Source organism: Nomia melanderi, chromosome 1, assembly GCF_051020985.1.
Source record: "Nomia melanderi isolate GNS246 chromosome 1, iyNomMela1, whole genome shotgun sequence".
Taxonomy (NCBI): Eukaryota; Metazoa; Arthropoda; class Insecta; order Hymenoptera; family Halictidae; genus Nomia; species Nomia melanderi.
This window is the reverse complement of record NC_134999.1, coordinates 34,814,955-34,825,227: the sequence shown is the minus strand read 5'-3', so window position 1 is coordinate 34,825,227 and position 10,273 is coordinate 34,814,955. Positions and strand designations below refer to the sequence as shown.

The window sequence follows — 10,273 nt, the reverse complement described above, 5'->3', positions numbered from 1 at the left end:
TATCACGTATGTACAGTTTAAGTTTGTGTACGCGTGCGTACATGTATAACACGATTATGGTGAATCGATACGAACATAATGCGTACACGGTTTTCGATTAGAGGTATCTCGAACGCTCTGCAATCTGCGCCCGACGAATCGGTTCGTGTTACATTTCACGTCAGCATATTTTTCCGCCGTTCTAATCAGCGTCGATGCGCGAACATTCAACGTTGCCCACGATTTATTGAATGATCCGCGATAAATTCGTCGCGCGGATAGATGACGGAACGACACTCCAACAGCTAATCGCTACAAGGCCGAAGGAATGACTAGACATTGACATCTCGGCACTGTAGCAATTGGAATCGCGACGAAATGCAGTTGCATAAAATCAGTCGATACCGCCTACGTCTGTAAACATCTGTTTTCACGTTGATACGTTCGCATTCCCGTTCGTACGATGCTCATCGTATCGAGCGAACACTTAAATTCGGCGCGAGACGACGACAGAGGGAACAAAAAGGAGAGAAAGACAGAAAGGAAAGAGGGATCAGCTTCGTCGCATTCCAATTGCGTTGCTTGCCGCAACAACTTTTTGCAGGGCCACGAGATCCGATCGATGCGATCGAAGAATTTCAATCGACGGACGAGATAAATAGGGATATATGAATCACAGTCGAGGGAATCATTATAATCTCCGTTCGCGAACAACTTCCCCGCGATGGGCACGCGCGTCGTTCGCCGAATTTCATTTCCCCGCGTGATTCTAGGACAACGAGCCACTCCCCTCGCTCATTTGGATCGCTTAAATCGTTTAAATCGCTTCGATAGTTCGTTAGCTTCCGCCGGGGACCACCTTCCTCCGTCTCGATGAAGTTCAACAAGATCCAGCTGCACCGTGGCTTGCATTCGTGTTGAATTTCAAGACGGCGCAGTGGACTGTCAAACCACCGCGTTCCTCGTTCGGAAATCGGCGTCGCTGGCCCCGTTCGGACACATGTCGGCCGCCAGTGATTTCACGTCCTCCTTCTCGCCCTTTCTCGCTCGGGATATCGGCGGCATTCTCAGCTTCAGCTTCCTCTTCTTCAGCGCGTCCTTTTTCCTGGAAAGAACGATCGGTCAGTTCGCCGGTATTCGATTAGCCGGTAACAGAGAATGTCGTGTGCCACGATGCTCGCGTACTGATGTTTGCAATCGATGAATATCCCCATTGAGAAGAGTATAACTATGGCCACGATGATACCGACCACGACCACCACCAACGTGACTATCGCGTCTTCTTCTTCGGCGGTGAAAGGTGTCTCTGTCGTAGACCACGACACTTCCCCTGAAACAGTTTCCTTCTTAATCGTCTCGAACGAATCGAACGCGCGTTTTCGGAATCCTCTCTCCCGCGGGCAACCGGGTTACGCGGATCGATCGGTTATCGAACGGTGTCGAGTCTCGGTAAAGGCAGAGATCGATAAAACGAGTGTGTATGTACGTACATACGCGCGCTGACGTTCGTCGATCGAACGCGATAGACGTATCATCGAGTATAAGGAGCTCGAAATATTTGGTCACTTGATGGATTGACGTCATCGCGTGAATCGTGACTCCTTCCTGCTCGCGCGGACCTCTCGGTGACGTTCCTTGGGGCACGTACGCCACCGTGACGGAACAGGAAGAGGAAGGACCCAAGGAACGTTTATCAAGGCCCCTAATGCTACGTCACGTAGACCCGACGAAATTTCGGAGGGTCTCGCTGCTCGACGCTCGAGAATTAAGGGAGACAGCTGCTGGCAATCTCGAAACTCGTGACACGGGGGCAAGGTACTCGTTGCTATCTCGGATACTGGTAAAGCGTGAAAATTATCGACTCGGGTGGTGGATCGCCCCTGCTTTTCGACCGGTCGAGAATCGCGTATTGTTCCGAGGTGAATGTGCAGCCGAAGAAAGCGTATTATGTAACGCCGAAGACCTGTTGCGCGCCGACGATTTTACGGTCTCGTAAAATTCTAGCTGGAAGCTCTCATAACCCCTTGCCCTATGACTTATTTCTCAACCGTGATCGATACATCCACATTCCATCTCTAATGGTTCACTGAAAACAGATGTTTCCTGTCTACGTTCGCTCTAAAGTATAATTAATAACAGAGCGATAATATTTGAAGAAAGAATAGAATGATATGTACGATCATCTCTATTTAACACTAAATTTGCGGAATTCATCAGTTTGACATTGAACCTTTCTAACATTACTTCGTAATTTCGATTTTGAATACCGATTACAGGAATGCGCATAATTCTTTATCCTTCAATCTTTTTTCCGCGAATTATATGAACAAACGCGTACTCTTATATGACCAATGGAATAAGGCGTAAGAATAAATCTAGCGTTCAAATCTTCACCACAAAACACACGTTATCGTGTGGCAAGCGGTTAGGGGAAGCACCGAAGCGAGCGGTGACTCGTATACCAAACTAGCTATTCCCCGAGTTTCCGAATGAGCGCGTTTTCTGCCCCGAAATCGGTGCCCGCACTAGGCAGAGCATTTCCCGGAGAAAGGTTTCTCGCGCGTCTAACCAGCTAGCATTTCCCAAGAATCGATGTCTACATTGTACGAGAGAGGCGTATTCGAAGTCGCTATCGCCGAGGCAGATAAAAAGCGCGCCATCGGGAAATAATAGATTACGAAAGCCGTGTTTAATAATTCGCTGAGACAGTAAACATCGGGTTCCGATCGGCCGCCGGATTTTTCCTGAAACACGAGTACGATCTGCGAAATCGTTTCCACGGAACCGACGATAATTCAACGTTCCGAACGGCACGTCATTGTCGACGGTTGAACAGATACGACGATAATTCCTCGTCTTCCCATCGACGCGACAGCGCGACGTGTGCCCCCTTATTTTCCTTTGTTTGTCGGAGACAAATATTTGCAACGTTCCCGTTCAGAAACTAATTACCTCGCATCGGTTCCGTTATACGACCGTGAGCAATGTACATACGTAGACGCACACGCTCGTACATTCGTGGTACATTTAATCGTCCGCGTGAAAGACGCCCGGATTGATTTCAAAAGCAAAGCTCCAGCCGATCGGAGAACAAGTGAAATCGCGTGGATACTAGTGACCGGAGAAAGTATCGGTGGTTTCTTGCCGCGATACTGCACGCTGATAATGCGGCGAGTAACACTTGGTCGTAGAAAACTTTCCGATCGCGGGAAGAAACGGCGAGAGGGGCCAGTACGGACGGATAATGGTAGCCTTGTCTCGAGTAATTCATCGGAATGTATACCGTGTAACGATGCAGGTATACGCAGGTAAAGGCGCTCCGGACCGCGGCGAATCGGCGTGGAAAGAGAAGAGGAGAAGCGAACTCGGGATTAGACACCTGTTGAGTTTCGCTCGAGACTCGTGCGTTCGCGACGGGAACGGGCGAGAACGTTCCTCGAAAATCACGCGATCGGGGGAATCGATTTAGAATGCAATCGGAGCCTTGCACCGGGACTGTCCTTGTCGACGATCGGTTCGCGACACGCAAGTTCGCCGAGATTGAACGATCAAAAGTCGAGTACGGAGGATCGAAGGGAAACTGGAATACGTACCTTCCCTCGAAGAGGCCAGTCCGTGGCTGTCGTTGACGCTTCTGACGTGCAGCCTCATGTTCGGGCGATCCTGTAGGTACTCTCCTCGCGTTCGTTTACCTTAGTCGCGGGGAACGCTCGAAATCGTCCGCGAATCGACCGGTTCGAGGTCCCGAAGTAAACTGTCGGCCACATGCCTCGCGAGTCATGCGATATGCTCGGTGAGGCCTCTACGAGAGCAACGGAAACCGAGCGTGCGTCGAACAAGAAGGAACGCTCGGAACCGAAAGTGGAAGAAAGAGAGGCCAGCTACGCTTCACGGATCGCGGGAAGAGGCAGAGGCAGGGGCGGGGCAGAGAGGAAAGAGAAACCTCACGGTCTCCATCGAGGGGAGTCCATGAGGACCGACGTGTAACTTCCATTCACTGTCCGGGAACCGCGTATAACCTGGTACGCATTGAAACGACCTGCACGCTTTTCGTACAGTCTTCCTCAAAAATATGTTACGCGCCATCAGCTTCCTCCGAGACGAGCCGCGCGACGGACCGCACCCCTTCAGCTCCGTGCCGTGAAGGACGCGTGTCCCGTGACGGGAATTCGGCGATGCTATTGGCGTCTCTGTTCCACGCGGCGCTTACTGGTTTCAACATTTTATTTTTCTTTTCTTTTTTACAAATTCTGTACAGGAATACGAAAATAGTGGATGTCCTATGTAGAAAAGATCGCCGTATCGGTTGAACGGGTAATAAGCACTCGACCCATTTCCCTGATTATCCGATCCGATTACAAATCGTCGTCGGGGAGTGAAGAGATTCAATAACGTCCGGTCTTGTAGTGCGCGTAAGAGAAATAGGCGTCCGCTCCGTGTAATACCCCGACAAAGCCGCTCATCATCTGTGGAAATGGACACGTTCAGCGATGGAAAAAGTGTCGCGGGTAATGATACCTACGTAAGCTGCCGTCATCGCAGGATACACGTCGAATCCTGGCCTTATGTAATATTCCGGGAGGAGGAACATCTTCGTGGAGAACGCCAAATACGAAGCCGAGCTCAGGTATAGAAACGACGCTAGAGCGTTGAACATCATCTCCTGAAACGGCCGCGAAGGCTATTAGAAGGGATCGAACTAGCGCCGATCGAAGATTGCAATTATCGTACGCACGAACAGAGACGATTTGATCAGTTTGTACGATTTCTCGGACACGATGTAGCAGGCCAGCAACACCGACGACGTCAAGAAGCAAGCGGAAGATGTGGTCAGGGATCCTTCGAAAGCCGAGCCGATCGTCGTGCTGTACCTCAGGCCGTAGTTAATTAGCAGGCTCTGTATCAGGCCGCTGATTATCTGCAACCACCGCGCGCGATCATTATCGCCGTACGGTATTCCGTGAAACGGCTAACGAGTAGGACGTACCGTTTCGCATAGCTTGATAATGCCCGGCATGGTCTTCAGGAATTCCACGTGTATGCAGGTGCAACATCTGCAACAGCAACATTCGACACCTCCGGCGGCGTGAGTGCCGTTCGACGACATCCTGATTATCGGCCCAGCTCCGTTTCGGCCCATGTTCCTCCGCTCGGCGATCGGTTTCACGGCCGCGCCGCGAGAATCCGGCTGTCCCGACGCGATTTTTTTCGCCCCGACGGCGAATCTCGTCCACGTCGCCGGGCTCGTGTCGCGATTCCGCGAAAGTATCCGTCGGGGGTCCGCGCAATTGATAAGTTCGTTGAACCTCGTCTCGTCTACACCCGGATCATTGATTCGGCGGCCCTAATTGGTTAAACGGCGATTAATTCGTATCGCTGCGCGGCAGACAATGAATCGACCCGGTGATTTCTATCGCGTTCGAGCCACGGATTATCGCTTCGACGGCGAGCCGCCGCTTATTCCTCGATTGACGGGGAGCCGCGAACCGACCGGCCGACGGTTTTCCAGCAAACTGAGGGTGACTTACCAGTTCATTCTGAAAGTTCAAACTCCGCGACACCACCCCCCGCGTTGGATTCCACGCGAGGGATACGGACTTCTATTTCTGGCACGTGCCGCGCCACAACATACATTGAACCGGCTGCTGCGCAGGAAACGCGACGAAAAAGAGATCCGAACGAAACGGGCATAGGTACTGTCGGGAGGTCTCTTGATTTCTAGCGCAACCAGAGGTGTCCTAGTTTGCAGCTTCGTAGTTTCGATCGGTTACTTGTAACCATATCGACGAATGGAAGGCGCATGAAAATATTAGAGATTAAGAAAACGGAAGGAAACAATGAAAACTGATCGATCAGCCGGATTCCTCAGCCTAGGAATTCAAACGATCTTCAAGTACCTACATATGAGTCGCTCAGAAGCCAATGCGGTCCATTTCTTCATATCTGATTTCTGTAGATTTTAATGGAATACGTGATATTCTTTCTAGTTATTAACACTAGAACTACCGAGAATTTAATACGATTAATATGTAATCCATATAAAAATTGTAACAATAGATTGTCAGTTTTTTTAGACATTCATTATAGTATTCAAATGAAACTATTTTCAAGATCATTTCAATTATTGAATGCTTTTAAGATGTTAATAATTACGAAACAAGATCAAAACCAGTCATTCTGACTGGTATGGTAGGTCTAGTGTTAAAGGACTTGTTCTATGTCAGAAAGCACTTTTTATAGCTTCTGAATATGTAGTATAATAGTTTCAGAACGCGAAACATTAATTTCCTCAATTCTCTCGATCGAATCGCATTCGCTTCTTAGCGATGTAGTAAGGACGCCGACGGCGGAGGGCTGTTCAACGATCCCGATCGGGTGACGATTTGCTCGGTCGCGATGAAAAGTCGTTAATTTCCTACATGCTCGTGTGACGCGCGCGTTCGTTCCTATTCGGCTACATAATTTCATTGCTTACGTTGCGCGCCAACCGCAGTATCCTGTCCTCCTTCTCTCTCTGTTCTTGTGGAGCTTTATTGAAACCCGTCCCGCATACGCGGTTACGTGCGAGTCCGCGTCCTGTCGATGGCCACAGTGCGGGAAAGAAAGCCGCATTTTTATCGACGTAACGAGCCAATTTCGCGGACTGTTAATTAGGTCGTTGCTTTGTCGCGACGCGTCGAATGCAAGCGGGATTTTCGTTGGAACTTTCACTGGTAAAGTTTATTTCGGTAAACAGTTCATCACGAACGTCAGCTGTGCGTATCGTGTGTATATATATATATATATACGCACATTACACGTACGTTTGTATGCAATGTATATAAATAGAAAAGAGTATGTATAGAAGTACCAAACGCCCGTCGATAAGGCCTTTTGCGCGGATTATTCGGACACGCGGTGAAAAGTCTGCGCGTATCTATCATTCGATCGTGGATGAATATGGTTACAACTTTTGTACATTTGTTTCGTGGCTTTCAGTACACGGCGAATATCCTGCGTTGACGTAACACGGTTTTAGAAAGTTCGGAGATTCGCCTGGGATCGGAACGAAGTTTTCAAGTATGTACATATAAAACAGTACGAAGAGTTCTGTCGAAGGTGGACGAAGTTTCGACGAGAAATAGCTCGAAAATACGGTTCGAAATGACGCGGAGATCCAAAGTCGTCCGATGAAAGCGAACGCTGCGCATCATCAGTGTCCTTTGTACAAGCGCACGGCGATGATCGTGCTGAGGAAGTATAGCGCCGAGTTCACCAAACCGCAGATCTAAAAATGGAGTAGTTTAGTATCTGGTTCGGGGCGAATTTCGCCCGACGTTCGAGGAGAACGGAGCGATTTCGTTCTTCTTACCGCTCCGGCCATTAAAACCTCGTTTCCCCTGGAGTTCCTATTGGTAACGTTCACCAGGAACGTCAACGATGCAGACAGGTACAGTCCGAACGCTATAGAATGGTATATCAGTTCCTACGACAGAGATGCGATCGTTAACGTCGGATAGATTCGAATGTTTCGAACGTTGGAAAGAATCTATTGCTTACATAGATGGTTTTCGCGATAATGGTGGCCGTGGAATGGGATGTTAAACAGCTTATCAGCAAGATGCCTGTACCGATTAGGAACGCTGTCGTTATTAGGAGGAAAAATAAGTCAGCAGTAACGAAATACTGGTACATGGTGAACTGATGGCCAATTATCGACACGCACACGATGCCTAGGACCTGAAACAAGCATCCAGAGATTAATTAACGAACGAGATTAAGTTCGCCACTTAAACGGGCGAACGTTCTAATCTGAAAGCGAAAGTGGCAACATACTCTATTTTTCATTATTCATTGCAGAATTTACATTCTACAGAACACATTAACTAACAAATTTCGAATATATTTATTATAAACCACCTATAGGGAAATAACTTTGAAAATATACATATTTGCTTCGATCGATTGCTACTGTCACCGAAAGAATGCGCCGATCGTATGGTTAACCCTTTGCACTCGAGAGGTGACAGTCACCACGTGATTCGACACAACAAAACCATGAAGTTGAATATTTAATATTTCAAATTAAAGTTTGCATCGCTACGTGAGATATTTAAATAAAACACCTCTGTCGCTTAATTTATCTACGAATCATCGTTAAATTAGTTTCAAACGATACGACTTGTATCTCGTCAGAAAATATTTCCATCGAGAAACTTTCGAGTGCAAAGGGTTACATCGCGAGACTCTTTTACCACTTCTCTAACGCATCCGTTACTCAACGTATACGAACGGCGTGCGAAAGAAAACTTACCAACTGCAACAATTTTACTGCGCCGCTCCATGTTTTCATGTAGCCGCTGTTGATGATAAACGCCGTGGAGCTGCTCGACACGGTTTGCGTCCTGATGGTTACCGAGTGCGACATTGTCGTTCCCTTCGTTGCCGATTCTGAAATTTCAGAGCAGCGTGTCAAACGATTCGGAGCCGCCGACTCCAGGACGTGCGCGCGAGTACTTCGCGGGGAGTAACAGGGCCAAGGCTGATGTTTCGAGGCGCGGCCTACATTTCCCGTCGGCCCTCCTCTTCTTCCCTTTTCCGACATACCCAAGAATAGCGTGCTGTCTCATGTTTCGTTCGTCCGCGCGTTTTTCTACTTTTAACGCGTCCGCCCGTCGCGTCGGTAACGTCCGACAGAAATTCAACGTATCGGGTTTTAACGCGCACTTGACCGATGAGCAGTACGCACGGAGAGAATCTACGTCGCGCTTTCCCTTTCGTTCCATTGATATCGGGGCGCACCCTTGAAGCTTCCGGCGGATCGATAACGCGTGAAATTGCTTTCCCCTTCTATCACGGCGGGGATCGAATGCGCGGAGGCGGAGCGCGGCCGTCAATGAACAATCTTGGGAATCGGCTACTCGAGAAACGATAATGACACTGGCGAACTGCCGATAGTGCGCGCAAATAATCTCCTACTCGATCCTGTATCGCGAGCATACCCCGAATTAGCGCGGCGTTCGGTAAACACGCGCGAAGTACAGTCACCGGTTATTTTCGTATGGAACACCTACACTCGCGGGAGGAAGCATCGAGTGAAGTAACCGGTCGCAATGGAAACGCGTGACCTGTTGATATTCGTTCAACGTCTCCTATCGATCGTTATTATCGCGGAATACGTCACTTTTCTCGGTAATAATCGACGGCAATCGCGTACGCCGCGATACAACGGAACAGACTTTTTCTCCATTGAATTTAGATGGAATAGAGTTCAGCTCGAGGCTCGATCGAAGGAGAAACTCGCCAGAGAAACGACCGGTTCGATGGAAATGGTCTCGTGTACCGGGCAATTGTTGATTTTACTGGTGGTGTACGGCGAACGATTGGACACTGAGCCGGGAAAGTGTATTCGACGCTTAAACTGACCTTAATAAGGTAGATGGTTACGCGGCGAGCGTCTGTGGTTGACTGAAGTGCACGCTGACGGTACCGCTGCGGTACCGCCGATGACGTCACTGGTGATATCATAAGCGAACGGAAGTTTTGGAGGAAAGACGTCCTACGATCTGCAATGTATAGTCTACGCGAATTTTGGATAGGTATCGTCGACTTCTCGCGATGCAAAACAGCTGGGTAGTCATTCCGAAGGGAAATTAACCGTTCGCAGCTGTCACTCGCCGCTTGATTTCCTACAGTACAACTGTAACACTTGATATTTAACTCTTCGCACTCGAAGCTGTTTCTCACTGACGTTACCAGCACCTCGAAGGAATTTTAATAGAAAAAGCGTATTAACATATAAATTAATAACACGCGCATGGAAAGAAAAGACATAGATGTGTCTTACTGTTTTCTATCGATTATAGATATAAATGTTATAATATATTTAATGACAGAATTGTACAGTTCGCGATGACAAATTTTAAACGGCTCTGCAACGGAGCCCTCGAGTGCAAAGGGTTAATGTTATACTTCGTATAATATCAATTCGAGAAATATTGAAATAAAATAACTTCGTTCCCGAATGTGATTTCTCTTCGAGTTAGTTTCGCAAAATATCGTCTTTGTCTCGTCAGAAAATGTGAGAATGTTTATAGTGAGAAACGTCAGAGTGCAAAGGGTTAATACTCGATAGAATTGACTGCTATAAAGAAGTAAACGTCAACTCGGTCGATAACATATGTTTTTATTTCTCGTGCATCCGCATAGTTAACGATTGAGACAAATCCTGGGGATTCTTAACGCTTCTTGAGATCTTAACCCTTTGTACTCGAGAAGAATTTCACTGGAGGTAGTCAACATTTTTTAGTGAGAT

At 48.1% G+C, this 10,273-nt stretch overlaps 3 protein-coding genes across 7 annotated transcripts; all 3 read right to left on the bottom strand.

Moving 5' to 3' along the window:
- Nucleotides 1-78: 78 nt before the first annotated feature.
- LOC116428462 (uncharacterized) lies at nt 79-3,846 on the bottom strand. The gene is made up of 3 exons (XM_031980130.2): nt 3,573-3,846; nt 1,165-1,309; nt 79-1,084 (listed from the first exon to the last, which is right to left on the bottom strand). Exons 1-3 carry the CDS (start codon nt 3,628-3,630, stop codon nt 925-927), a joined length of 363 nt encoding a protein of 120 aa, XP_031835990.1. The 5' UTR covers nt 3,631-3,846; the 3' UTR covers nt 79-924.
- A 392-nt stretch (nt 3,847-4,238) lies between these two features.
- Nucleotides 4,239-6,570, bottom strand: sing (MARVEL domain-containing protein sing). 3 transcript variants are annotated; one of them, XM_076369255.1, is made up of 5 exons: nt 6,455-6,570; nt 4,967-5,323; nt 4,715-4,897; nt 4,502-4,642; nt 4,239-4,445 (listed from the first exon to the last, which is right to left on the bottom strand). In XM_076369255.1, exons 2-5 carry the CDS (start codon nt 5,117-5,119, stop codon nt 4,365-4,367), a joined length of 558 nt encoding a protein of 185 aa, XP_076225370.1. In that variant the 5' UTR covers nt 5,120-5,323; nt 6,455-6,570; the 3' UTR covers nt 4,239-4,364. The 3 variants fall into 3 exon arrangements, with proteins under 3 accessions (XP_076225370.1, XP_031835984.1, XP_031835985.1); XM_031980124.2 differs by having other exon boundaries at nt 5,508-6,502; XM_031980125.2 differs by having other exon boundaries at nt 4,715-4,876; nt 4,967-6,502.
- A 126-nt stretch (nt 6,571-6,696) lies between these two features.
- LOC116428461 (uncharacterized) lies at nt 6,697-9,514 on the bottom strand. 3 transcript variants are annotated; one of them, XM_031980128.2, is made up of 5 exons: nt 9,302-9,409; nt 8,273-8,409; nt 7,519-7,698; nt 7,331-7,444; nt 6,697-7,246 (listed from the first exon to the last, which is right to left on the bottom strand). In XM_031980128.2, exons 2-5 carry the CDS (start codon nt 8,384-8,386, stop codon nt 7,172-7,174), a joined length of 483 nt encoding a protein of 160 aa, XP_031835988.1. In that variant the 5' UTR covers nt 8,387-8,409; nt 9,302-9,409; the 3' UTR covers nt 6,697-7,171. The 3 variants fall into 3 exon arrangements, with proteins under 3 accessions (XP_031835988.1, XP_031835989.1, XP_031835987.1); XM_031980129.2 differs by lacking the exon at nt 9,302-9,409 and adding an exon at nt 8,566-8,893; XM_031980127.2 differs by having other exon boundaries at nt 6,753-7,246; nt 9,385-9,514.
- Between the last annotated feature and the right edge of the window lie 759 nt (nt 9,515-10,273).